This window comes from Metarhizium brunneum, chromosome 5, assembly GCF_013426205.1.
Source record: "Metarhizium brunneum chromosome 5, complete sequence".
Taxonomy (NCBI): Eukaryota; Fungi; Ascomycota; class Sordariomycetes; order Hypocreales; family Clavicipitaceae; genus Metarhizium; species Metarhizium brunneum.
Genome location: NC_089426.1, coordinates 2244030 through 2271660, shown reverse-complemented (window position 1 = coordinate 2271660; position 27631 = coordinate 2244030). Strand labels below are relative to the sequence as shown.

Here is a 27631-nt window from a genome sequence, read left to right as displayed (position 1 = left end):
CGGTATATATCATGTTTGTCTCAGCTTATTATTATTGCCTACTCTGTGCTTGTGTATTGTGCAACCGAACAGCGACGTTGATCAACAAAGGTCTTTGAATACCGGCGTGAGCCATGATTGTGCCGCGAGGTGTCGCCTTGATGCCTCTTTGCTTCAGTATGCGTGTTCTCGTGGCCTCGAGGCCCGGTCGGTCGAACGGTTTCCTAAGCTCCCCATTCTTTGCTCAAACTGACAATGGGGTGTCTTTCGGGTGAGAGGCGAGCGGGGCAGCTGCAAGTGCTCTGAAAAGCGCCGGGGGTGTCTGATGTGCTGTTTGGCGTTGCGGACCGACCAACGGTCTGCGTTTGAACCCGTCCTTCTCTTGACCTCAACGGTCATTGGGCTAGTAACAGCGTAGGAGTGGTGTGGTGGACTGGCAGAGATCTGACAGGCCTCGGGCCGGTGCAACGTTCAAGCCATTTGGGAAGATTGAGGTGCTGTGACGTAGAAGTTGCTCGCTTGCAGCTTGCGGGCTCTCGCGCGAACCAAATAGGCCAAGACGACCGAGTCCATGAAGCTCTTTGGCTCTTTGGCCGTTGATGGCTTGGCTGCAGGTGTGTGATGTACGACGCTGCGCTATGTTTAAACGGGAGGCGCGAGGACATGAAGGGCCATGAGACATGCAGGACTTTCTAGTAGTACTTTGTTTACGCAGTACGGAGTGTCGAGTACAAATTCGCCTTTATTCGCCTTTCGAGATCAGAGCACGATGAGGCGAGTACAACGCAGTCAGCGCATATGCGGGACTATCTGTCTGGCGCGGAAGGAGCGCCCCATGCCAGACGCCAGTCAAAACGTGCTCAGGCGGTCACGTCAAATCTGAAAGGTAATCCCTCTCGATCGAGGATTCATTGTTACGTCGTAATGTCATCCATCTTGTATTTGGTCGAATACCGGAGTAAGCCGCAGTGGCAGTCGTCTCGACCCCAACATGGCAATTCCGATACGGAAATCAATACGGAGTAGTGTTGATTCACCAATGCCAGTCAGAGTTCAACTGGGTCTCGTCATGAAGAGTCTTCCTAAAAAATGCAGGCGGGCACACTGAGGAGGACCTAGGTAGCCAACACGGATCAATTGATGGCTTTCGCCAAAGCATCTGACTTCGTCACCCGCCCGACAGCGCCAATCAGACGGCGTACTGCCCAGTTTCGCCAAACACAATTTGCTGTTTCCAAGATTCAGTTGGCTAAAAACCGTTTGAACAAAAGGGAGATCTGCACTCAAAATTCGTACCCTCCCTCGGTGGGCCAGGGGTAGTGCTAACCTTGCAACTACAGGGTATATTTGACATGGAGTCCCAGAGCCACGTTTCCATCACTGGCGTTCCTTCCGCAGGCCGTGGAGGGAAGATACCCCAGAAAACGCTCAGGCTTTGAGGGACTCAAACAACCGTGGCGACTGGGATTCCTCGTTCATCAATTTTGTTTCTTGTGACAAAGCCCTCACTCACTGTCATACACAATGCATGTTTGCAAGAGTCCCCATGTCTGATTGGGTTAGTATTGTCGAGGGAGGATGCAGGGAGACTGAGACCCTCGCATGCTACCTCCATCTCGCGCACCACGTATTTGGTACGGAGTATGTACTATCGCATGATGTGATAGATTGACATAGGCTTGGCGATGTATATATGCGTATGTATATCTTGCAGGAGATTGGATGCTCTCTTGAATAATTTTCGCATGTGAACAGTTTTGACGACCGCAGCGGACATATCGATGAAGCGGTCCCTGCCCATTGACCGTTCCAGGTTGTTCGGCTTGCTTATGTGTATTGTATCAAGCATAGCGAGGTAGAAGAGATCAAGTCCATGCCATAGCCGGGACTCACCATTCTCATACTTGACGCTACGCGTGATATGCGACAGGGCTACAGGCCGCATCGTCAAGGGTGATATCCACCGGGCCGAGACCGTGCTTCAAAAAGATTTGCTGCGCGAGGCAGGCATCCGTCGGCGCAAGAACAAGAAGAGGCGGTTGAAATTAAACGCTAGATCGACTCGTTCGAGGACCCGTCTCGGAAGGTTGCAGCTGGACAGGAAGACATGGATGCAAGGCCGCATGCCATCCTATACCTTGCCAACGGTCCTTCATTAAACAATCATGCCCTGGCCAATGCTTTCGTCGCAAAAGAAGCTGTTGCATAAGCACCTCTGGCCATTTTGCACGTGGCAGGCAGGACATTATAAAGGTGAAGGTGGCAAAGCAGCGAAGAGAGTACCCTAGAATCCGGGATTGTTCTGCGTTAAATGCCTTAGCGTCAGCATTCTCAAACTGCGTATGATTCTTTACATGAATGGCGTAGCATGGGAACTTTGACTCCCGGTGCACCCATATTCCTTTTTACAAGATGCATCTGAAGTCATGTCGTACAACTCTGGGGCTGCAACGAAGGCATGTCCCGGCCCATATCGTTCGATTCTCACTTGAAATCTTTTCCTCAAGACCAGCATGAATTCTGTAACCGGGTGATAAGCGGGTGATGAGTGGTCCCTGACTGGCTCGGGGGCAGGGACCGGATGACAGGACAATGGCTGCCAGAGATTCTCATGGCATAGGGGAACGGGGAGTAGTAGTAATATCCTACTCTGTCGAAAGTAACCATGTGTAACCGAGACGCTTTGTCAGACTCTGGCTCTTTGTCAGCAACAACCTCCCAGCGGCAACGAAGACGGAAGGGTCTGCATTCCAAATAGCAGGTTTTGCAAAACGTACTCCTCTAAATATCTCGGCAGACGCATTCTGCTTCTCGGAAAATGGAACCTCAACTAAAACTAGCCCTCGTGGTGCCGAATAACCGATCACGCAAGACACTATCCTTCCACTCGAAGGCTGAAGTCATGATATGTCGGTGTGACATTGGCTGTATACTGTCTCCCAGCATTTGCTTGCCCGCAGACGGCCTAGATCATTTCTCTAGCACCGCATGACATGTTTTCTGACGATGAAATGTAGGAGGTCTGACCACCATTCACGATGCTACTCCATCTGCCACGTAGTTGGTGTCCGGCCCATATAAACGATCTGCCTCTGGATCTAGCGCCTCTGAGGCGGCACACAAAGTGCCGTGGCGATTCGGCAACCCGGAGCCCGGGGTATTGACATCTTACACAATCAGACGTGGCTGGGGACATGCCGGGCATGTGCCCATGGCTTTGGTCCACGTACGCGCACGACGTCGAGCTAGAGATGAAGCTTAAAGAATGCCGTCTTTCCGAACAGGTCTTTGTAAAGAGTGCAAAATATTATAAAGGGAGGACAACGGAGCTAGGCAAGAAGGGGCAAGGAGACCCAAGTCGGATTTTTTGCATACAGTTCTTCAAATCCGGTTTAGGAAGTTGGCTGAAGTCAATCCTGTGGTGATGCCTTCCTTCCCTTCGTCCCCTTTCCCGACGACTTCACCGTGACGAGAATTGAGCAATGTCTTCTCCTTTGAAAATCAGCCACGGACGACAGACCGTCACATTCGCACCTGACGCCTACGTACTTGCAGTATCCACAAAGCTCCGTAGCGTTACATGGTCTCTTTCGGGAGGTTGCGCACTGGCTGAACATGTATATACTTTTCATCTCAAGCGTTGCGGTCCGGAAAGACGGCACCAAACCGAAACAAAGCGTCAACAAACTGTCCATCACTTTGACTGCAATTGGGGCTCCTGACGGCATTGCGCAATCCAAGTCAGACAAGAATAAGCATTCGGACGCCCGCAGACCGATCTTCCTTGGGACGGCCGTGAGCCCCCTTTACGTACAACGGCAACCACACAGACCCAGACGTTCTGCAGCTCCGAACCCGTCTTTGAGGCTCCTCCTCCGCTGCCGAATCTCTCAAACAGCTCCGTGTTTGGTAGTCGAAGTTGTGTGCTGATCCATCATGTAGTTTGCACCAAAACGTGGTTTCGGGACCCGCGGAGTTATATAACCGAAGGAAACCTATTTGGCTTATATTATACAAGCATCGCCCGTTAGCCGTACGTAATCCATCGCTGTGGCATGATACTATTAATACGCGAGGCCGTCTCTCTTTCTTTGTATTGCTGTTCTGGGGAGTCCATCCCAGCTTCTTTACCCTTTTTTTCTTTTCAAGACTCGTTATAGATCCAGACCTTTACAAGTATACCTCGAGACCATTAATTGCCGATTACGCCAAAAAAGAAAACAAAAAAGATTATCCCTAGAATGGGCAATATTTATTCTTACCTTGAAGTTTCTTATATGATATATTTTGTTTAAATTGAGAAATCAAAAGATATACCACCTCAAAATGACGATACCGAGAGTTTGGGACATGATAACAAGAAGGGGTAAACGGCCTTGGCTCTTGGAAGTGCGCTCATCCGTGACTTTTATTCTTTTGATGGTGGCAATTGCTGTTTTTACTGTGCGTATTGTCTGGGAAAAGTCCGAATATGCAAGTTGGTGCTAAAGTGTGATCCTAGGATATCTTTCCCTATGCCGTCATCGTGCCTGTACTACCATTTGAGTTGGAGTCACGGGCTGGTGTTCGTGAAAGTAAAGGTAAGGGAGGATTTCTTCAGGTAGCCGCTCAAAACCAAAAAATAATTCGCACATGCTAAGCGGTCACAGTGCAATTTTGGATCTCCGTTTCGCTGGCGGCCTTTGGTATAGCCGTCTTCATTTCCGCACGTGAGTGAATCCTTTGTAAACAAAAAGATGCCGCATCATAACACACTTGGGAAATCTATCAACTGACACAAGTAAAGCCGTCTGGGGTATTCTCGCCGATAGAACAAAGAACCGACGAACTCCGATGCTCGTTGGGCTTGCCATCCTTACCGCCGCTACGTTTCTCCTTTGCTTCATGGAAAACGTCGCCATGTTGATGCTCGGCCGAATGTTGCAAGGCATGACTAGTGCTCTGACGTGGTCAGTTGGCTTAGCTCTTGTCGTCGATACAGTGCCCACGGAACGAATAGGCTGGGCTATGGGATGGGTGGGCATCGCCCTAGCCTTGGGCACGTTGAGCTCACCTTTACTAGGAGGCGTTGTTTTCGCAAAGGGTGGCTATTATCAAGTATGGGCAATGTGCTTTGCTTTGATTGGCGTTGATGTTGCCTTTCGTCTCTTGGTGATTGAGAAGAAGAATGCGGCGAAATGGCTACAACAAGCGGAAACGATGCAATCTGAAATCACCCACGTACCAAGCCGCAGCACGTCCTCAAAGGCAGATGATGCAGAGGAGACGTTGCAAAGCCAGCCATACGACGACGAAAACCTCTGTGGTGAAAAGCAACCCGGCCAGCTGACCGTCAAGGAGATGTTCGGACTGTTTACCAGCCCGAGACTTCTTGCTGCACTTTGGGGAACTGTGGCAGAAGCTGCTGTACTAGCGGCATTTGACAGCACCCTTCCGATTTTCGTTAAGGCGGCATTCCAATGGGATTCTGTAGGAGCAGGGCTCATATTTCTTCCGTTGGTCTTTCCTACATGTCTTGGCCCTGTCGTAGGGCACCTCTGCGATCGATACGGCCCCCGGTGGCTGTCTGCGTTTGGATTCATGACATATACTCCTTTCCTCGTTTGCCTTCGATTCGTAACAGACAATACTACGGCACATAAAGTCATGCTCTGCGGTCTCCTAGCCGGGGTTGGTATTGGGGTCGCCTTCACATTTGGCCCCGTCACGGCTGAAATTACATATGCCATCGAAGGGCGATACAAAGATCGGGGAGCGAAACCCATCGCTCTGGGCTATGCATTGTACAATATTGCATTTTCTGTAGGAGTTATGATAGGGCCTCTGCTGGGCGGGTTTGTAAATGAAAGTGCGGGATTCGGAACTGTGGGGTGGAGTTTGGCAATCATCTCGGGCATCACGTCGATGTTGTGTGCGACCTTCATCGGAGGGCCGCCGTTGTGGAAGAAGATGAGCCAGCGCGCCACTGAGGAAGACACCTTGTCATGAACTGTTAGAATCTACGCTGTAGACTGGAGCATGAATAACGAAGTATGTTTTATTGTATGCCAAGATGAGTGTGTGTGCAAGGCCGGGGGGGGGCTTGAAGTCGGGAGCGGCAGGCTGACCAGGCCCACTTGAGCTTCGGAACGTGGACTTTGACTTTGGATGCCTCAACCCGACCCTGTTGTGCTTGCCATCACCCGTGCAAGACACTATTGAGCCCAACAGGCTAATACTTCAAGGCAAAATCCAGAGCGAGGACTATTGTGCAAGTCGAGTAGCCTCATATCACCTCTCATCACCCCTCTCAGCCCCACCCGACCTTGAATCACGTCGCCGCTCGGGCTAAAACCCGCCATGTCTTCGGACCAAGACCAAGACCACGTCGACCAGCTCCTAGAGCGTTATCTCACCTTGCTAGACGAATACACAACCCTGCGCAAGCATCTCTCCGGTCTCCAGTCAGACGTATATCACAATATCGCTAGGGCCAACTTTTCCGGCGAACGTGGCCTGAGATATGGCCAGGATCACTACGATGAGAGAATGAGAGCCAGCCGACGGGTTGGCATAACCAACGTCGAAAACGGGGTTCCCAGATTCACTGTGACGGCAAATTCCCTGGACAATTCCACCTTTGTAGAGGCGGAAGGGGACGAGCACGAAAAGAAAACCGCGGAGAAAGCTCATGACGCGTCTGGAGATGGCGAATCCGCCAGGTCACCGGGCACACTGGGAGAAAAGGACGGCAAAGAGGAGACGAAGAGTAAGAAGATGTGCGATCCTCTTCGTTGGTTTGGCATTCTGACGCCCATGCCGCTGCGGGCTGCTCAGCGCCATTCCATCAGGGCTGTCGAGGACGTCGTCCCGCGCCTGGTGTCTGTCAATGCGGAGATGCAGCATGTTGAGATCGAAGTGAGGAGGGCGCGGAAGAGGAGGGCCAAGGCAGAGGCTGCGCGGAGCAAGGACAGGGCTGCAGAGGCGGCTACTACGTTGGGCCAACAAGTTGGGGCTGCTTAACACACGGCGCTCTCGATACGAACCCAAGTGGCCTTGTCGGACGGGGTTGTAACAATTTCGACTTGGTGTTCTGGTTTGACTACCTACCTGGTTCCTAGCGTCACCCCATCCAATGTATCTACAACGTCTTCCATCGCCTCGGCCAACTCGTCGTCCTTGCCGATTTCCCGCCTCAACTCAGCGGCGTTTCCCTGAACCGCAGTAATAGACTGTCTGTATCTGCTGCGCATGCCGTCGCTCGCACTAACCAACAAGGTACAGCATAGTTGCAAAATAGCAACCTGCAACTCCTGTGCTAGCGGGGAGACGCTCTGCGTGGGCACATCCCATGCTGCCATAGCGGTGATGAGATCCATCCACTCCTCTGACGTACCTGACGACTCTTCCTCGGCTACCGAGAGTAAAACCCGCACGATTTCAATGCCCCTCGAGGCGTTTGCACGGTCAATCTCTTTGGAGCTTTGAATAAGACTAATGAGGTCTTTGCTCAGAATCCTCCACCCGTCGTTGTGGAGGAACAACTGGCGCCCTTGCGGGAGGGTGACCAAGGCTTCCATGCCCACCAGTATAGCGGCTCGGAAGTCTAGCTTCTCTGAGGAACTGCTCTGGTAAAGCTCCATTAGCATGTCGGTCAAACCTGTCGCTTCCTTTCGCAGCGTCTCGTTCTCGTCCTCCCTTAGCCAGAGCGCTAGCGCCCTCACCGCCGACAAAATCAATGGATCCTCATCGGCTGTATTTACCATGGAGTCCCATGCCAATGTTCGATGCGAGCCGGATGCTGTTTCGGCATTGGAAGCTCTCGCATCGGGGTGCAGGCCCATTGCTCCGGCAAATGTGGCATCCCACCTGTCACGGAGGTACTCTACTGTCACAGACATGGTTTCTGAAATGCCTTTACGCAGCTTTAACAGACTGTCTGGAGACATGATGAGCGTGTCGAGGGACTCGTCTTCGAGACATCGGACAAGATGTCCGATGAAGATGGAAATAACGTCAAAGGCGGACGCTAGTCGACGGGAGAGTTTGGCGTACTCGGGACTGTTTAGTTGTTCGAGGAGTGTTGGCGCAGATGATCGGATGTCTATAAGCATGAGGCTTATCAAGAGGTACCCGAATGGTTTGTCGTCCTTTGTGTTTTCGGCGAAGAGTAGCTTTGGTGTTGACTGTGGGTAGGCCTGTAGAAGGGATGCGGCGGCGTTGGTGTAGGCTGATCTGGCGGCTGTATTGGGACGACTGGTGACGAGGGTTTGGATGAAGCCGACGGCTGTTTTTAGCCATCCAGGTTCATGAGGGAGTACCTGGCATCATGGTTAGTTGCGTATTCTCTGGGAATAGATTCGGAAGGACGAGGTGGCGTACAGTTGGATCAGCCTGTCTCAAAAAAGTTCCCAGGAATTCGAGTAGGGTGACACCATCCGTACCCGAGAATGAAGACACGAGCGATTGGATCGTATCAACAATTTGGTTGATCAACATGTGCTTCTCTACAACGATGGCCATGCCATTCAGCCACGCGAAGCAAAAGATATCCATAACAACGGCATGTGTTGGGGCAATCTCGCTTAGAGCGCTGACATCGCCTGTGCCAATGAAGGCTTTTGCACCGGCTGGCGTGCTGACGAGCGTGTGAAGAAGTTGTAATAGCAATGCCGTTGTCTCGTCAGAACTGTATTCTGTTAGCAAGCTCTGCATATTTACAAATAAGTGAAAAGGAGAGGAATCTATCTAGGGTCTGTGACATGCCTGTACAATACAGCTCCCACGAGTCCAGGTATTCTCTCCGTGAACTTATCCTCGTTCCTCGCCGACTCGGGCAGCAGCGCAGCAAATGTGTGGATGACGGACACAACGAGGTCCAACATCTCCTTGGTATTTTCACCCGAGGGCTTGGACCCTGTTTTTATGAGTCTGTCCAGAAACCGGGGGGATATGCTGTCCCATAGGGCCTTGACGACTTGCTCATCCTGCCGGAGGTTAGGCGTGTTGTCGAGGACAGACTTGAGGAGAGCCAGGCCGACGAAGCGCTGGGTGTCGTCCTTGGACCTGAGAAATGCTTGGATTTGGGAGATTGTGGGATTTTGACTATTCGGGGAGTCTGCTTGTGAGGATTGGCTGGATTGGCAGGATTGGGCGGCTGATTGATGATCCATGTTGATTTGATGAAGTTGACGTTCAAAGTCTTTTTCTCAAGTCCGATATGGGTGAGTAGGATTTCATTGAGGCTGCTTCTGCCGCGGCTGGATTTTCGGGTCCGAAAAGGAGTTGCATATGGAGCCGTATGTGTTCAGGAATTCGAGCAAACAGTCATTTTGTATCTGCAATGTATATCAAACCATGGCTGCTATACTGGAAGTCGATGTTTGACGTGGTGATGAACGATATGTTGCAAGAAAACCCACGACAAGCACCCAATCAGCGTGGGTTGACGTCGTGTTGATGTAAAGTCTGGTGTGAATTGCCAGGCTGCATGTGGGCCCAACCAGCTGCGTCATGTCCATGTCAGTGGATCTTTCGGTGCTGTTCATCGCGCCCGCTATTTGGGTCAGTGGCGGCTGATGCCCCCTGCAGAGCGGCGCCTAGCGCTACATTCCATGTCCCCCGTCAATGCGCGAGACTGATGCCTCTGCCAAGCCACGCCTCTTCTTGGCCAACTCGAAGGCGACGCAGTGCGACTTCAAACTTGCTCAACATCAAACCCATCCCAGTTTCATCCCACGGCCGCTGGAAAATGGGACGAGCCGCATCATGTCTGGAGCCGCCCAGCACGATCAATTTGCCTCTGCCTCTGCCTCTGCCTCTGCCTCTGCCTCATCCTCGTCTCGTTCACCCCCGAATGCGCGCGCGCCGCCATCCACCGACGACAGGGACGAGCTCGACTTCCTCGACGAAGAGAGTGACCACGACATTGCCGCCCATGGCCACGTTCTCGACGACGACCCTTTTGGCCAGGACTTGAACACCCCGCTGTCCTTTAAGCGCAAGCCGAAGCCGTCGGTGCTGTCTGGTCCATCTCGCTTCTTCTCATCCCTCACAGGCTCGCCGTCAGCCGGCCGACAAGACACCCCGTCTCCTCAGCGGCGGCACCAGCGCGGTGGAAATATATCCGTGGTCACAGGTTCGCCGCAAAGGACGCAATCTAACGCGTTTATTGCGGGTTCCAAAGATGGAGTGTCCCACGATTGGTACACCGAAGGCCCTGGCCGACGAGTCGGGTATGAGGACCTGACGGCCATTGACTGGATCTTCGAGTACACCAAAGAACGACAGCGAATGCGTGTGCTGTCATCTAGCGCGAGCGGAATCATGGGCTATTTTCAACATTTTATAGATGCCAGTCAAGTCTGGGTTATTCTGATCTTGACGGGCTTGCTCGTGGGCGCAATTGCTGCGGGAATAAACGTATCAAGCGACTGGCTGGGAGACCTGAAACTAGGCTTTTGTTCCAGCGGGCCGGAGGGCGGCCATTTCTATCTCAACAAGAACTTTTGCTGTTATGGCTATGATCAAGGTTCCAAATGTGCTGGATGGAAGTATTGGAGCGAGGCTCTTGGTGTCCAAGCTGCTGGGGGAAAATGGGTTGTCGAGTACCTCTTCTATCTCCTTTATTCTGTAAGAATCTCCACGTGCATCTTGAAATTATTTCCATACTCTGGCTAACCAAGTTACAAGATAACGTTGGCATACTGTGCTGCTCTTCTTGTACAGGAATATGCCATGTATGCCAAGCATAGCGGCATCCCTGAGCTCAAGACAGTTCTGGGTGGCTTTGTCATAAGAAGATTCTTAGGCACTTGGACGTTGATCACAAAATCCATTGGTCTGGTATGTTTTGTCCTTCATCTATGTGTGAGCAGTGCTCTGATGAGACTCTAGGTGCTTGCTGTAGCGTCCGGCATGTGGCTTGGAAAGGAGGGCCCGTTGGTGCACGTAGCTTGCTGTTGCGCAAACTTGTTCATCAAACTGTTCCCCAATATTAGAGAAAATGAAGGTCAGATTCACTTGAACTAGCCCGAAGCTGCAGTCCGGTCTAACAAGCGTCAGCTCGGAAACGAGAGGTTCTTTCGGCAGCCGCCGCATCTGGCATCTCTGTGGCCTTTGGCTCGCCCATTGGGGGCGTCTTGTTTAGTCTCGAGGTAAAGCTCCCTCTTCCGAAGCACATCTCATCCTCCTCATACGCCGGTGTTGATATGAACTGCAGCAACTGTCGTACTACTTTCCGGATAAGACCATGTGGCAGAGCTTCGTATGTGCCATGACAGCAGCCGTCTGTTTACAAGCCTTTGATCCCTTCCGATCAGGCAAGCTCGTCTTGTATCAGACCAAGTACAGCGTGGATTGGCACGGTTTCGAAATTATTCCTTATGCCATCCTGGGCATCTTTGGGGTATAGTTCCCTCATTTTCTGAGTCCAAGTACGAAACTGACACGCAACAGGGCGTTTACGGTGGTCTTTTCATCCGCACCAACATGGCTGTCGCACGCTGGAAGAAGACCCGAAGTTGGCTGCCTGGACCGATTATTCAAGTTCTTGCCGTGGCTCTCCTCACAGCTCTCATCAACTACCCAAACTTTTACATGAAAGTCCAGTCGACGGAGCTCGTGTCGAGCTTGTTCTCGGAATGCTCCCGTGTTCTTGACGACCCCATTGGCCTTTGTAGAACAGGCACAGCATCCGCCGGGACCGTCGTGCTGCTCATCTTTGCGGCGGTACTGGGCTTCTTCCTCGCAAGCATCACCTTTGGCCTCCAAATTCCCGCCGGCATCATCCTTCCATCCATGGCAATTGGCGCATTGACAGGCCGCGCCGTGGGAATTATAATGGAAATCTGGGTCCACAACCACCCCAAGTTCGTCTTCTTTGCCTCTTGCGCACCAGACGTCCCGTGCATCACCCCAGGAACATACGCCATCATCGGCGCATCTGCGGCCCTGGCAGGCGTCACTCGAATGACCGTCTCCATTGTCGTAATCATGTTCGAACTCACCGGCGCGCTGACCTACGTCCTGCCCATCATGGTAGCCGTCATGATATCCAAGTGGGTGGGAGACGCCTTCTCCCGCCGTGGCATTTACGAGTCGTGGATCCATTTCAATGAGTACCCGTTCCTCGACAACTCCGAAGAAATGACCATCCCCGACATCCCTGCATCCCAAATCATGACCCGGATCGAGGATCTGAACGTGCTTACCGCCACCGGACACACAATTTCTTCTCTCAACACGATCCTCGAGATGCACGCTTACCGCGGATTCCCAGTCATCTCGGACCCCCGCGAGGCCATTCTGCTCGGATACATATCCCGCGCAGAACTAAGCTACAACATCCGCACTGCAACGCAGCCACCCCGTTCCTTGTCTACAGAGACAGAAGTCTTCTTCTCGCATCAGTCGCTTGCCGATCCCCGGACGATACTGGATCTTCGTCCGTGGATGGATCAGACTCCCCTGACGCTCCCGTCCCGTACGGACCTGCACCTCGTAGTGACGTATTTTCAGAAGCTCGGTCTTCGATACGTGCTCTTCGCTGATCGCGGCGTTCTGCAGGGTCTCCTTACCAAAAAGGATGTGTGGTACGTTCTCAACGGGGCAGATGAGACGAGGAGAACGGGGACTGCGCCAGCAGGCAATACGCGAGCTAGTGGATTGGACAGCAATGAGCGTGAGCAAGACACTGGTGAGGAACATGGGTTGTTGAGGGTCGAGGATACAGATGATGCGGCGAGTATATTATAGACTTTTCATTGATCATGTATTATGCAGCGATTAGACGTACACATTGAATGTATATGCTTGCTTCAAACACACACCGACCCCCTATCATGTATGTGAGCCACAAACGCCGAGGAAACACTCCACCAAGCTACTTCAACCAACAACATACTTGACGCATTGGTGAATTGGAAAATGCCAACCGCTTTGTAATACATCAATAAACATGCGAATCTCCCCCAGCTGACGCGAATATTGCAATGACTCAGTACTCGAAATCATCATCCACGGAGGGCCCCTTATTCTTCGTCACGCTCTCCTGCTTCCTATACATTTCGGCAATCTGCCTGCTGCTCGTCGCCTCATCCGGCTTCTTATCGTCGCGGATCTTAATGAACCGCGGGAACCGCAGACTGATGCCCTTGTCGCCCGCCGGGTCGACGCCCTCCTTGCAGCCAGCCTTGTACCGCGGACTGAGCGTCAAGTCGGCCGTCTTCACCTCCCAGACGTAGCGGGGTTCGAACCACACGTCCGGCTGGTGCTGGCCGCCCGCGGAGTGCGAGTAGAATGGCTTGGGGCGGTCGATGACGATTTCGGACAACTGGGCGTGCAGTTCTTCGAGGACTTGCTCCGAGAAGCCGGTGCCGATGTTGCAGACGGTTTCGTAGGTGTCGTTGGCCGGGTCATAGCACGCGAGCAGGAACGCGCCGTAGACGGATGTTCGTTTTCCCCGGCCGTAGTATGCGCCGAGAACGACGAGGTCTAGCGAATCGCCTACGCCGGCGAGATAGTCCTTCTTTACCTGGGGGAGGATGTTAGCAATTGCTTTCTCTTCTTTTTCATTTTTGATGATGGCTGAGACCGGCCATACCTTGAGCCAGTTCCGACTGCGTTTGCTGGGCTCATATCCACTTTCAGTTCCGTCCAGCATCTTGACCATCAGGCCTTCGCATGAGGCTTTGACGCTCTCATCCAGAAAGAGTTGGATCTCATCTAGTTCCTGGCCATCCATGTAGGTCGCAAACGCAAATTCACCCTCGACTGGCGCAAAGGACTGCTGGAGCAGCTCTCGTCTTTCACGCAGCGACTTCTCCACGACGGGGAGACCGTTCAAATACAGCAAGTCAAAGGCAAACACGCATACTTTGACCTTGACGTCTTCCAGCTTGACGTCCTTTTTCTTTCGTGTCATGAGCTGCTGGAACGGGAGCACCTTCTTCTCAGAGACATCCCAGGCTACCGTCTCACAGTCCAACACAAAACTCTTGGTGTCATTCTTGACCCAAGTGTGCAGCTTGGCGAGGATATCGGGGTATTTCTTGGACAAATCTTCCGAGTTTCTGGAGAAAATGCTAGCGACTCCATCGGCTGCTTGTTTGGCGGCTCCAGAGGTTTCCTGGCTCAACTCCTGATCTGAATCCCTGGCGACGTAGTGAATTTGAGCTCGCTCGCCGTCGTACTTGTACTCGCAAGTGAACTTTTGACCCTCGAATCGATCGAGTACTTCGGTAATGGCTTTTGTGGGTTTCGCCAACATGGGCTTCAGGGGCACGCCAGGACGCAGCTTACAGCATTCTCTCAGGTTCATGATCCCATGCGAAAGAACTGCTGGAATGATGGCATCGTAGCTAGGCAGCTCACTACACACAGTTTAGTACCAAGAAAAGCTTGGTTCGTTCTCGTGGTTACATACCTATACACCGTCTTGAGAATAGATTCTCCATTCTCCATGTCGGTGGTGCTGGGAACCTTGCCCTTTTGCCCAGCCTCATGGCAGACGATGGCCTGGGCAAGAGAAACCAGCACGGTTCTTTCGGCAAGACCCAATCTCAGCTTGCCTTCGAGGAACCTGATGATAAACTTGGCTTCACTTGGGCCGCCCTTGTCCTTGGTAATGTCTGCCTTGGCAGTAGAGTAGGCATCGGCAGCAGACAAGAGCTTCTTGATGCCGTCGACTTTTCGGCCCTGAGCACCGTTACCAGTAACAGTAGCAATGTTCATCAGACCCTGGTGCACGCCTCTTACCGTAAGCGGCTTGGGTTTGAACATGGTTGGCTGCGTAGATCTACTCTTGACTGCCACGAGACCTAAATCACCAATCTCTTTTTGATCCGCCTTGATTATTTGCAAGCTTCGCCCAGTAGTCTCACCAATAGCCTTCATGATGAGAGACTCACCAATACCGAGCTCAATTCCAGCATAGTCAGGTGCAAGTTTGTTGATCATGAGAAGAACCGTAGGGAGCAAATCGTCCGGGGTGAGTCGCATAACTTGCCGGAGAAACAGCGAGCAATGCCCCATAATGATCAATCGCTTCGTCGTCATCTCAATTAATGAGAATGTTTGGCATAGTGCTGCATATGGAACAGGGCTACCTGGTTGCCAATCAGGATAAGGGTGCTGAGCAGTCTTGGACTGGAGCTGTGTTTGCACCTTTTCCCTTGCCTTTGCAGCAACTTCTGGCTTCTCATCGACGTCTGCATCTTCTTCAGCCTCTGAGCCAGACTCTGAAGCCGCCTCTTCTTTGAACCCATCATCTGCCGTCTTGAGGGGCTTGCGGTCGGGATCCGGACTCTGGCTCTTTTTCTTGATTTTTACATCTTTGGCGTCTCCTTCCATTTTGGGAACCTCTTCGACAGATTGTTTGATTGTCACATCCTTGACATTATCTTCTTTCTTGGGCACCGACTGGGCAGGCTCATCATCCTCGTCTTCCTCGACCTTAACTCTACTTCTTCTCACTCGCTTCACCACAGGTCCATCGTCCTCGTCGTCTTCGGGTTTTACGGTACTATTTTGACTTGGCACACGGGCTCGCTTCTTAGAATCTAACCAGCTCACGTCAGCGATCCCCTGTTTCATAGCGGTATTATTAGCGTCGCGGTTAAATAGAGACTCACCATTATCGGGATCTGTATTCTCCTTCGCACTCGCATCCTCGTCGCCCCCCTCCACAGCACGGGCTTTCGTCGCAAATGTAAGCTTCGTCTGCTGTTGTGGTGCCGGGTTCTTCACACCAAAGAATTTCCTACAGGTGCCAAAAAAACATTCCAATTAGTACTTCTGAGTTCATGTGCAAGCATTTCAACAACACTGCTATTCATCATAATTTATAGCGTTCATCACCAATTCACGCACCCCAAAGTGCTCTGACCCTTCACATACCCCAAGGTCGCCTGCTTCGGCGGCGCCATGATACGCTGTCTTCCAAGTGCCAATTGTACCAGAGACCGGCGCAAGATATTTCCCAGGCTCTTGTAAGTAGCCACCGTGAAATAAATCGTCGAGTATGGATGTGGAATTAAATGAGTGATCGTGGTGCTGCGGCAGATGGTGCCATTGCTAAAGCCAATTATTACCATGACGCGCCGCTGCCAGGCAGAAGCGCGTTAATTGGCTTCGCGACCAGGAGCTAAGGCACGTCGCGAGGTAGAATCACGTGTGAGTGCTTGGAGCTTCGCGCTGCCTGAGCCCCACCAAAAATTGGAACCATGCAAACATCGATATGGCCTGAGAATGAAGTGCCCGCTTAGTTGCCTAACACGAGACCCGTTTACGACTGGTACATCCATACATCCACGACTATGCCCATTGCCAGGAATAACTCCTCCTATCTGTTTAATTTGCAAACACAAGGTTTCTCATAGCATCCATCACAAGTCATATATCCAAATTTGGATCGATTCCACCCTGCTAACTATTCAATTGAAACAACAGAGAACACAAGGCTTGTTTTCGAGCTTTCCGGCCCTCTATCTGAAGGGTTATAGTACAAAAGGCGAAAATTCCAAGGAGTCATTATAGATAGGTTGTTTTTGTTTATAATCGCCACTACTCCGCACATAGGTCAATTTCTCATAGGTCCCCTGCCAAGACAGAAAAGAATCCTATACAGGGCGCTTAGAAGTAGTAGTTCTCGTCAGGAGTACGACCGCGGATGTACTGAGGCTCGGTTCCCTTGGCGTAGATGTCCTCGAACAAGATTGAAGGCTTGGGCTCGGGAACAGCCATAGCCTCGGCAATAGCAACCTCCTCATTGACATGGCTGCGGGCCTCCTTGTCAATCTTCTTCAGCTCATCCTCGGTAGTGACCTCCCAGTCCAAAATCTTCTGCTTCAGTCCGGCAATGGGATCGTTGGTGGATCGCATGCGCTGAATCTCCTCGCGGGTACGGTAGGTAGTGCCGGGGTCGGACATGGAATGACCTCCATATCGGTAGGTGACATACTCGAGAACCATAGGGCCCTTATCGGCGGCAGTCCACTCCTTGCCATACGTAACAGCAGCCTTGACAGCCAAGACGTCCATGCCGTTAACCTTGAGACCAGGGATGTACTGTCCACGCTTGTAGTAGTCGGTCAAAGCGGATGATCGAGCAGCAGAAGTGCCCATACCGTACTTGTTGTCTAATGTTGGAGTTAGCTAAGACGGTCCTATGGCAGGTCTCACCTCACGTCTGCGAGGGAGAAAAGCAAGGGGGGGAAGAGGAAAAAAAAAACTCACTCTCGCAACCAAAGAGGGCAGGCAAGTTCCAGAGCTTAGCCATATTGAAAGCCTCAAACACTTGGCCCTGGTTACTGGCACCATCACCGTACAGGATAATACTGGCGGTCTTGCTGTCATTGTACTTGTGGGCAAAGGCTAGACCAGCACCAACAGGAACCTGGGCACCAACAATACCGTTGCCGCCGTAGAATCCCTTGGAGAACATGTGCATAGAACCACCCTTTCCGTAGGCAATACCTTCACGTCGTCCGAGCAGTTCACCGATGATGGATCGTACAGTACCACCGCGCATCAGGGCGAAACCGTGGCATCGGTAGGCGGTGATGACGTCGTCGAGCTTGGTGATGGCGTGTTCGATACCAACGGCAACTGCCTCCTGTCCAGTAGACAAGTGGCAGAAACCACGGATCTTCTTCTCCTTGTACAGGCGGTCGGCTGCCATTTCCATCTGCCTGCGGGATTATCAGCAAATTGCATAACCTCCCAAAGGCAACCCCCGATTTTTCAATCAGGGGTGTCTGCAATCGTACCTGATGGTGACCATGTCGGAGTACATCTGTTTCAGCTCCTTCTTGGTTACCTCGATGGTGTAAGAAGGGGGGTCCAGCTCGTAGGTCTCGAAGCTCTCATCACTGAGGGCGACCTGGAAAGGCTCGTCCTCGGACTACGTCGGAAAAACTCGTCAGTGAACCAATTGCCAAATTTGAGGGAACTTCGTTGCGTGGCATTCTTCTAGGCATATTCTGCGGCAATGGTGTTGGAGAATACACCCGTGGCAGGTGTACAGCGTCTTACCTGAGGGACAGAGTTGTGAAGAGACGCAGAGGCAGCGTCAGTGGTAACAGATCGCGAGACCAGGGCAAAGGGTGCCTGGGCTGCCCTGATGCGCATAGGCATGGCCCTTTGGACTCTGAGAGCTCTGGAAAACATGACGCTATCGATATGGTGATGGCCTCTGTTCAATGGGAAAGGTGAGAGGATGGTGGTCTTGAAGGATGAAATGCTGTCAATCTGCGCCGCCCGCCGACAAGGAGCTCTCCGAAATTTCACGGCGTTGAGCGTTGAGAGCTCTCTGTTGGATCACGCTAGTCCAAAACAGTGCTAGACTCTTCCGCACGTGATGCGACATCGGGACCACCGCGCCATTTTGTTGCAGACCTTGCAGGTACTGTACAGGGGTTTGGAAGTGGCAGCCCGTTCCTGTGCCACTTCACAGAGCAGAGCTGCTACAAGCCTGGGAGATAAGGGACCAAATGGGTAAGGTAATGGAAACGTGGAAACGTCTAGTCGAATGGCATCAGCCCGACCACTTGACCTGACATGGACCCAGCAAACCCTCAGCAGACCCAGCCATGGCAGACAATCAGCCTCGAAAAAGGACATGTTCAATCCTCATGACTACTAGTTTTCTTAAAACGTCTTTATCAAGACCCTGTTCTGACTGTAGCTTGCTAGCTATATCTTAAAACAGTTTCGTATCATGGTATTATGGCTAACATGCTCCCATCAACCCGTAATAATAGCCTTGGCATGGGCCATCCCCGGCCCGCCCCCTTGAGTCCTCATTCTTACTCCATTCATGATCAGCTTGACCCTAGAACCCAATATTTCTCCAGTGTCCTCATGCGTAGTATTGTATAGTATGATATTTCCCAAAAGCCGCCCATAGTAAATAAAAAAGTGACACACGTTTCAAATGCTGTGACAACGCCTATTGTAACATGCTTCCCACAAAGCCTCGCCCACCTTCTATAATCTGGAGGCTGTCCATATATGAACAAGTCAAAAGCCCGGCGGCCCCAGACGCCAAATGCTAAGGTTAAGAACTCATGCAGAATTGTTAAAAGGGATAGAACAAGTTTCGTGTGACCTCGGTTCCGGTCTTATATCATGCATGAATCAGGCGGCTAAAATTGCTGACATGGTGTCATCAAGACACCAGACTTCCTCTGGCAGGAAATGCCACTCACTAGTCGTCATGAAAAAACGTTTTATTTCGGCCTTGTAACGGTGCGGTAGATGGGCCTGCAGCGGCGCCAGCGTCTTGCATGTCAACATCTTGGTTCTCCCGGCTTGGACCCGCTACAGTTGGGTCTCCAGCCTTATAATCGAGTGCCATGGCGCTCAGAGGCCTGTTGGGGTCCTCGAGTAGGCGCTGCTGAAGAGAGAGCGGCCGGTCATAGAGCTGTTCCTCAGGTGGTGAAAATGACCAAACCTACATTATCGTTAGACCTGTCCACAACTGACTCTACAAAACTGGAAAACGTTGCTTACCTCCATCACAGTGCGACCCTGCCTCAAAGCCAGGGCGACGCATTTCTCGTCTTCGAATGCAACCCTCCAGACAGCTTCTCCCTGAGCAATGAGCTCTCGGACAAGATGTCCAGTTTTAAGATCCCATATCTTCACACGGCCATCGCTTCCACCACTGACAACTCTGGTGTCGTCGAACTGTAAACTGGTCACGCTGTTGTCATGGGCCGCAAGGCGGTGGATGGGACACATTCTCTCAAGTGACCAGACTCGAACGGATCCATCAGATCCTCCAGTGACAAGAGTGTCCCCACGCATTTGCAACTGCCCAACCAGCGATGTGTGGCCTTGCAAGATGGCAAGACATTCACTAAAAGGACGTCATTAGTTGGAAGTAAATAGGGACCGTTGGTTATGTGAATACACACCCAGTAGTTGGATCCCAAACTCTGACGTTGGTATCCAAACTGCCTGTTACCACCCTTTTGCCATCAAAAGCAATGGCATAAATCTGACTGAAGTGGCCCTGCAAGGTCTGGAGACATCGCCCTTCTGAGATGCTCCACACTCTTGCGAAGGTATCATAACTGCCTGATACAACGATATCGCCTTTGATTTCCAAGCAGCGCACGCTAGACTGATGTCCAACTAATACATTTCGGCACAATCCTGTCCTTATATCCCAGATTCGAAGAGTCGTATCTCGAGAACCAGATATTGCAGTGTTCGCATCAGCCATCTTGAGGCATCGGACTGTGGACGTATGGCCCCGCAGTATATGGAGGCAAGCACTATACACAGGCACATGTTAGCTTGTTTAGATCCTTCTGGCCAGAGAGTGAGCATACCCGGTTTTCAGGTCCCAGACGCGAACATCACGATCGCAACCACCACTGACCATGGTATCCTCCCATGGCACCATGGCCCAGACGCCCATGACATGTCCTTGCAGTGTGCGCTGGGAGTCTCCATTAGTATCAAATACATGGATCCTAGCATTATCCAGAGCCACAATGATATATTTTGGAGTCAAATGCAAGCTCGTAACGACGCCGCCTTCTTGAGTGATGTTTCTGTGAACACTGGTGCCGCCAGATCTCCACGCAGCCTCAACTAGATATCGCTGTTTAAAGTGAGACTTGTACGATCGCAGTTTGGGTCGCACTTTGGTGGTGCCGTCGTAACTTCTAGAACCAGAGCCATGGCCGGAAAGCGGATATGAACCGGGGAAACTGCTGCTGGTCACCATGTCGTAGTCGGCATTCGTAAGAGTATGAGCAACCGACCTCATCGGCAAGACGGGTGACGGGGTATTGATTTCCGACAACCGACGGCCGTAGTCATGCTTGACGCAAAGATTTTTCCATGTCATGTCGTCACTGAGGAGGTCTCGCCATCTTTTTGATACTTGTGAAGCCCGAGCCAAGACTTTCGGATCGTCAATAAAGGACAAGATCTGTGTCAACTTGGTCAATCACACGGCAAACTTGCATTATCCCACATCAAGCGCAGGTAGACGGTGAAGATGGAGTGTCTTGTCATGTCTTACCCTCAAACATAACTCATCTGGTAGGCTGGTGAAGGGGTCCTTCTTGAGAAGCGGACTAACGAACTGATGGACAAAACTCAACTGTTGACTGGTGCATAGGTTGAGCAGATCAGCCAACACCCTCGTTCGCTGCGGACCTGAGCAGTTCTTAAAGTGCTGGCGAACCTTGGCGAGAAAGAAGTCCTCGTCATCTGCAGCATCGCTCCAGTCCGGTTGGCATTGCGCAGGACCGGGGGACGCTGCGGGCGTGGGAGGCGGTGGTGGTGAACCCGTTAGCTGTTGGTCATAGTCGGTCGCCGGCGTGGGTATGCTCGGAGTCGGAGGTCCTCTGATCTGTCGAGCGTGCTGCTGAGGCAGTTTTTCTATCCTGGGGTTGCTCATGGTGGTATTCCCGGTATTGAGCGCCAACTCCTCGGTCAAGATGCTTCCCCTCCTCTCGGAGAAGCCCATCGGTCGGTTATAGCCATCCATGTTGGCAGCCCCTGTTCGTGCGTCGTGAATCGTGTACTATTTTTCGCCAGCTATAGGAGAATCGTGAGCGAAGGCGCAGATGTAAGCCGACGGACGATGGTCCAGCGTCTTGCAACGGGGCCGAATGGAAGGTCATACAAAGGGCCGACGAGGGGGGTTATAGAGCCAAAGGACGGGCCTAGCTATGCCTGGGATAGGTCATGTCAGCTCACGACGCATGCAAATACACATTCGCAGAGTTCGGGATGATTGCAACGAGGAAAGGAGGTAGTGGGATGCGCTGAACTCGGGCCCGGAGGTGTGGCGATGTGGTGAAAGAAAGGGCCTGATGGCATGCCTTTGAAGTCGAGGGTGGATGCATGTGCACGAGTGGCCTGGCCTGCAGCACCAGTGGGCCGGTCATTAGCATGGGACGCAGCCGGCGTTGGCACAAGCTTTGAGAGGGGTGTGGCAGGGCGCGCTAAGATACGGCCCATAAGCAGAATAGTACAGAATAAATACACTTTGGGCGTAAATAACTACCTCGATCTTTATTTGATGCGCGCGCTGCGTTGCTGAAAATGGCATGGGAGGGCCCAAGCAGAAGCGCCGGGGCGGCTCTGAAGGACATCAAGAGTGCCGCAGGCTCAACAAAGACAGCAGAAGCAGCAAAGGCAAGGGGACAAACGAAGGAAAAGGAAAAGGAAAAGCACAAGGGCCCGAAGTTCAGCAATCAAGAGGATGGAGGTGGAACATCATGCACGCTTCGGTGGTAGGAACTGAACAAGGGCAACACACTCGACTCACTTGGACGAGCTGCAGCAAGTAATAGCCAGGGTCGAGTATCGCGGAGGCGAATCCCTTCCTTCAAGGAGGCTACAAAGGAAGTAAGCAGACGCATATTAAATGCCTAGTCCCTTGTGCTTGTGCTCACTTTGTAGCCAACAGAGCAGCACCAGCCCTTGGGAAACACAGGCCACGGAAAGGGCTTGGGACTAACTGACCGGACCTTGGTATGGAGGGATAGAGTAGCAGTTGGGTAGGACTACTCCGTCCTACTGCACCGGACAATACAATAATTAGTGGTGACTTCTAGGGAGGCGGGATCAAGTGGGCCGAACACGGAGTAGATTGGCGAGATTTGCACCCAAGGGATGGTCGATTTTCGGTGCAGCCGCGGCTTCTGGGCATGGGCATTTGACCAGCGCAAGTCCTTAATTAATGGCCTTGGCTGTGGATGCCGTATTCGAACGTTGGAATAGCGAGAGCGACTGGGAGGGGCCTTGCCCAGTTGTAGAGGGCCAACTCGTCAACCACAAGGTGTCGACAACCAGCCACAGTTGTAATGGGGGTTGGAAATTGTCCAGAACTCGCCTCCAGGGTTCTGGACTTGGGCTCCGACTTCAAAAGGGATTTATGAGCATCGGGTGCTTTGGAGTGCAAGCAAGGCGGTCTGGTCAGCGGTGGGAACCTGCAGCAGCACTAAGGACTGCATGAGTAATGGCCAGGACGCGGTTTCGAGTCTTTTCCCGGCAAAGGGTACTGCCAGCTTTTATGAGTGGATGAGCATTTATAACCATGGAGTCACCGAGTTGGGGACTGCTGGCAACTGGATGCAGGACGTGGCCATGGTGTTGTACGGAGTGTGGAAAATGAGGTTGAGGCGTCTAGGTGGTGCTCACTGCTCAGGTCCAATATCGAGGCCTACACGAACTCGGATAACGGGGTTGTTGCAAGAGATGCTTGTGCCAGGGGCAACACTATCCGCAAAATCAGGCCATTCATGAATGCCACGACGATCCGGCAGTATTAGTGAAGCCGCCACCACATCGAGATTTAGTTGTGCTAACGTTAGGTTGTAACTCGGCAGCGAGCACGGCTATGGCGAATGTCTTGAGTCTTGACTGCTACTATTTTAGTCCAAGCGGATTGGGGGAATAAGCAGGAACCTTGAAAACTACCCGGGCACGAAAAGAGATGGCAAGACAGCCTCAAAAATCGTTGATGTGGCCACGGGTAAGCAGGATGGGATGCTAAGCAGGGTCTGAAGCGGCGCGAGTAAGAGAGGCGGCATGAAGCAGCAAGGTTGACAGACAAGGGTTCTCGTTGGTGAAAGGCGGTGTTCCCTGGTGAAGCCGCTAGGATAGACATGGAACCACTCGGCCATGAATCCAGATGTTGCTTAATCTAGCCACAGCGTATTGTTGATGTCGAGTCCTTGATCACAAATGAGTCGTAGCTTGGTCTAGAGCTTAAGCCGGCAATTTGCCATGGGACGCCCATCGAAGGTATCAAATTCGAATGCGGGGGAAGGAGCAACTGGCATTTGCCTCATCGCGTGCCCAAGCTCCTTCCCAAACTTCAATGCGAACCAGCTAGGCCTCAACGCATCGAAAGATGTCCATATGTGCTGCCTGACAATGGCCTGTGGATGCTAATGGCCAACCCATCACAATCAAGAGCAACCCCAACACAACGACAAAGAAGTTAGTGGCGCGTGAGGCCTCAAGAGTTGGGCCGACGAACTTCGTAATTGGAATACAGACCTGACTGCTCTACTACAACTAACATGCACCAAGGTACCATACTCTCCAGACAGCCCCCGTTGAGTCTGGTCCATGAGCCCCTAGACCCCGCCTTTCAGAAACGACAAATTCGACGATGGAAATTGGGTTCGAATGCTTTCTCCACAGGTTTGAAATGGATCCTGATTTGGCCAGCCTCCTACAGAGCTGGTTGTATCGATTGATCAGCGGCACATGCCTGAACCGGTCATAGTAACTACTGTACGCACTCCGCAGAACCTTCTCTATTCGGTCAGTAATACGGCCAACAAAGACATGCATGTCTCGCCTGCTAGCTGTTTTGGACTCGGGTCAAACAACCGTGAGAAAGACTGTCCATCAGGTGCAGCAGAAACTGGCCACATACATGATCCAACATGCTCAGGCACCATAGCACACGGGTATCACCAGTGGACCTTGCTTCGAGGCGTGCAGTAAGGTAGGTAAATCGTCACCATATGCGGCATTACACACATTACTATGTACACCACTCTCGGGATTATGGAATGGGCGGATTGGCTAGAAGAGGCCTTTCTCTACTCGTTAACTCGTCGGCCATTGGTTGTACAAACCCTAATGTCTTATGCATCGCAACGACTACATCACCAACTGTCACAACCGTCCGCAGCAGCCTCATTTTGGTGCGCAGCCTCGCCGCCATCTGTAACAGTCCCAGTTACGGAATCGGAATCAACGGCGGATCTTATTGTTGGTGGTTCCTAGCGGTTTCGGGAATGCCCACCTGACAAACCAAGGGGCGCAACCACGGGGCGCAATGTGTCTTGATGGGAACTCATGTCGACTGTTGGTTATTGGCCAGGAAATTTATCCCTTGTTTTGCGCATCTAATAATAACTAGTATCTTGTTTCTATGTCTAGCAAGGCTTTCCAAGACTGGACATCGACCCGATATTTTAGACGTTGAGCGCGGGCAGAAATGTACGTCACGGGTTTTTTACCCGCAATATCCTAAACGCGACTACGGAGTATGTATAATACATTCCGACGGCTGGTTACACATCGGATTGCCTGCCTGTCGGATATTGGCCCGACTCTTTACCCCCGCACCGACATGTATCCTCTGCTTCAGTGTCTTATGTCCCCGCATTGATCACAGAGACATACTACTACAAGGTTGCGACACGGCACCCCTGGTATTCAAACCGGTGGTTTATTGTATTTTTTCCGAGTCGGAGTATTAGACTTGTTCCCATTCGTCTCAGGGTCCTCCCAGCTTCCTTCTCTTCCCCTCCATCAACTCGCCCTCTTAATAGGCTGACAACTAACGATGAACAACAGACAGGAACGACCCATCGAGACGTGTTGGGCATGGCTTTATGCAAACCACTGGATCCGGGTGCCCCTGCAAACGGCCCCCAACTGAGGCTGCAGTACTAGTTCATTTGCTCTGCCCGTTCATCCGTCCTCATGCTTCATGCCTGTTCTGGCTAGACATTGATAGCCTACCAACCAATCTACGAGATACGTGATCATAAACGCCAGCATAAACGCCGAAGGCTGTAGAAGCTATGTACAACCTCTACGTTTAGTATCGCGTCATAGCAGACCTAGAACGCATGGACCGGTCTTGAAACCATGGCCCGAGTTCACGTCCAAGGTGGCGTTCTGCACTCGAGCACACCGTGAAAACTGCCCCCTTAAGTTTCTTAGCTGCCTAGGGCACCTAGGCAGTTGTGGTTGTTCCTCGGTCCAGCCTTGGCTCGCATTCTGCAATCGAAACTCATAATATATCACAACCTATCGAAATCGCAGCGCTATGGTCTATTTTACAGTCCCACTTAGTAGCCTTATGGTCGTATTCTGTAAGCCTAAATGCCCTTACATGGCTTTCGAATGTCAATTGAGCAATTCGAACATCCAGTTCCTTCTCCACTTCCAACCCCTCCCCCCCTTTTTTTGATCTTCAATGAATTGTCACAAATGCAATTTCAGTGATGGTGTCCAAACTGCGTAAGAAGTGGCAATAACATGCCCGCAACTGTGGCCAAGGTATCACGGATCTCGGGCCCCTTTGGTTTTCGCTGAACACTCGGTGTGCCGTCCGAGTATCCATTTGTAGTGGAGTGGCTCTCATGATTATGAGATGAACCGTCTTCTTGCATGGCGTGCATTGCTACGTATCTGAGGGGGAAGAGAAAAAAAAGACCGTTAGCGAGACACAGAGGCACTGAAGACCAAATTGAGCCATCAAACTTACAAGAAGGTACCGCCCGAGAAGAGCAACAACATTCCCGTCCACCACATGCCCGCATCACCGTCAAGGTGATCACCACCAAGCAACTTGATCATGAGCCACGTTGACAAGGCTCCGACCGGCGCTGCTAGACTGAAGACGGCCAGGTGGCCGCGAGCTGCCCGTTTCGACAATCCTTGCCTCAAAAGGACCGAGGTCAAGCCAAAGGCTGCAGGAGCCTTGTGAATCATAATGGCAATAAAAATTATGAATCCAAGCTTCGCATTGGAGCTTGCTGATGAGGCACCCATGGCGATGCCGTCCGCAGCAGCATGGATAACTAAACCAATTGTCGTAGCCAAGGTCCTGGTGTGTTTCGGTGTTGGGGCCAGCGAACCCAGGAAGCCTTGCTCTTCATCTACCGACGTGGTTTCAATGCCGTTGCCACCCAAGTTATCCAAACTAAAATGCTGCGGTTGCGGGCCCGACTGTAGACTATCAGACGCATGTTTTGGCAGCCGGTCGATGAGGAACATGAGAATGAAGCCGAGAATCATGGAAAAGCCGACCTCAAAAGCCGGGATTTCCACATGCTCTTCCTCTTTGTGTTTCTCGCCCTCCTTCTTCGGCGAATCATGGCTCTCATCGGTCGGCGCCGGTTTGGAGGGTTGGTCATCTCGTTTCTGGTCGGGGGTCGGTGTACTTTGAGAAACGATGATGCGCATCGGTTCTGAGTGCAACCTTGCGCCATCATCCCTGTTCACCTGGTGCCTTGTTGTGACTGCAGCGAGTTGTTCGATAATTTCTCTTTCTTCGAGTCCAAATTTCCACGGACTTCGTCGCGACAGGCTTCGTACCTTGTGCGCATGTGATGACGTGATGGGGGATGACGCAGCCGCTTCGATTCCCTCGGGTATAATGACTATAAGTGACGTCCCTACCAATACTCCAACACCAATGCTAGATATTAATCGTAGTTGTGATTGTGACAATGTCATGGAGAGTGGGAGCGCTCCAGCAAGGAATGACCTGCAGTGCCATTAGCTTTTGTCTTGCTTCTGGGGTGGACTTCGCTTTGCAGTCTTACGCAACGGCCATTACCACCTGTAGTCAAATTTTTGGTAAGCTAGCTGTTCATTCAAACTACTTGCTGCAGAGAGATGGTTTCACTTACGCAAAGGCCGAGAAGTAGCAGTATGCCGGCCATGGTGCTGGCTGGTACATGCGTCGCAAACGCCGCGGTCGACAGTAGTGCTTGCGGGTTGTCAAGGTGGAAATTGAAACGTGTTTACCAGCGCATCGTGACACAATCAATTGTTGGCGATCGTAGAAGTACTCGCGTGAGGAAGATGGATGCCAGAGACCAGCGTTCGACGGAGGAGACAAAGATTTGAGATGCCTGGGCGTGGGAGAAAAGGCGGATTA

The 27631-nt window shown here is 51.8% G+C and overlaps 8 protein-coding genes across 8 annotated transcripts; 3 read left to right on the top strand and 5 right to left on the bottom strand.

The window, feature by feature from the left end:
* Positions 1 to 4305: 4305 nt before the first annotated feature.
* Positions 4306 to 5967, top strand: G6M90_00g087750 (uncharacterized protein; the record flags this gene model as incomplete). Its single annotated transcript, XM_014686854.1, has 4 exons — positions 4306 to 4422; positions 4481 to 4559; positions 4629 to 4688; positions 4766 to 5967. 4 exons carry the CDS (start codon positions 4306 to 4308, stop codon positions 5965 to 5967), a joined length of 1458 nt encoding a protein of 485 aa, XP_014542340.1.
* Positions 5968 to 6318: 351 nt separating this feature from the next.
* G6M90_00g087740 (uncharacterized protein) lies at positions 6319 to 6981 on the top strand (the record flags this gene model as incomplete). The annotated part of the gene is made up of 1 exon (XM_014686855.1): positions 6319 to 6981. The coding sequence occupies one exon, from the start codon at positions 6319 to 6321 to the stop codon at positions 6979 to 6981; it is 663 nt and encodes a 220-aa protein (XP_014542341.1).
* An 83-nt stretch (positions 6982 to 7064) lies between these two features.
* G6M90_00g087730 (uncharacterized protein) lies at positions 7065 to 9131 on the bottom strand (the record flags this gene model as incomplete). The annotated part of the gene is made up of 3 exons (XM_014686856.1): positions 7065 to 8279; positions 8341 to 8647; positions 8731 to 9131. The coding sequence occupies 3 exons, from the start codon at positions 9129 to 9131 to the stop codon at positions 7065 to 7067; spliced, it is 1923 nt and encodes a 640-aa protein (XP_014542342.1).
* A 454-nt stretch (positions 9132 to 9585) lies between these two features.
* On the top strand, positions 9586 to 12714 carry Clcn3 (H(+)/Cl(-) exchange transporter 3; the record flags this gene model as incomplete). The annotated part of the gene is made up of 6 exons (XM_014686857.2): positions 9586 to 10590; positions 10651 to 10803; positions 10855 to 10969; positions 11023 to 11114; positions 11180 to 11365; positions 11416 to 12714. 6 exons carry the CDS (start codon positions 9586 to 9588, stop codon positions 12712 to 12714), a joined length of 2850 nt encoding a protein of 949 aa, XP_014542343.2.
* Positions 12715 to 12955: 241 nt separating this feature from the next.
* Positions 12956 to 15884, bottom strand: cdc17 (DNA ligase 1; the record flags this gene model as incomplete). The annotated part of the gene is made up of 5 exons (XM_066131315.1): positions 12956 to 13492; positions 13562 to 14330; positions 14384 to 15518; positions 15591 to 15718; positions 15856 to 15884. The coding sequence occupies 5 exons, from the start codon at positions 15882 to 15884 to the stop codon at positions 12956 to 12958; spliced, it is 2598 nt and encodes an 865-aa protein (XP_065987514.1).
* A 706-nt stretch (positions 15885 to 16590) lies between these two features.
* Positions 16591 to 18093, bottom strand: PDA1 (Pyruvate dehydrogenase E1 component subunit alpha; the record flags this gene model as incomplete). The annotated part of the gene is made up of 4 exons (XM_014686859.2): positions 16591 to 17096; positions 17194 to 17648; positions 17727 to 17860; positions 17992 to 18093. 4 exons carry the CDS (start codon positions 18091 to 18093, stop codon positions 16591 to 16593), a joined length of 1197 nt encoding a protein of 398 aa, XP_014542345.2.
* Positions 18094 to 19165: 1072 nt separating this feature from the next.
* Fbxw7 (F-box/WD repeat-containing protein 7) lies at positions 19166 to 21469 on the bottom strand (the record flags this gene model as incomplete). Its single annotated transcript, XM_014686860.1, has 5 exons — positions 19166 to 19411; positions 19471 to 19819; positions 19878 to 20240; positions 20298 to 20905; positions 20999 to 21469. 5 exons carry the CDS (start codon positions 21467 to 21469, stop codon positions 19166 to 19168), a joined length of 2037 nt encoding a protein of 678 aa, XP_014542346.1.
* Positions 21470 to 26226: 4757 nt separating this feature from the next.
* Positions 26227 to 27413, bottom strand: ZIP9 (Zinc transporter ZIP9; the record flags this gene model as incomplete). The annotated part of the gene is made up of 3 exons (XM_066131314.1): positions 26227 to 27235; positions 27294 to 27310; positions 27381 to 27413. 3 exons carry the CDS (start codon positions 27411 to 27413, stop codon positions 26227 to 26229), a joined length of 1059 nt encoding a protein of 352 aa, XP_065987468.1.
* Between the last annotated feature and the right edge of the window lie 218 nt (positions 27414 to 27631).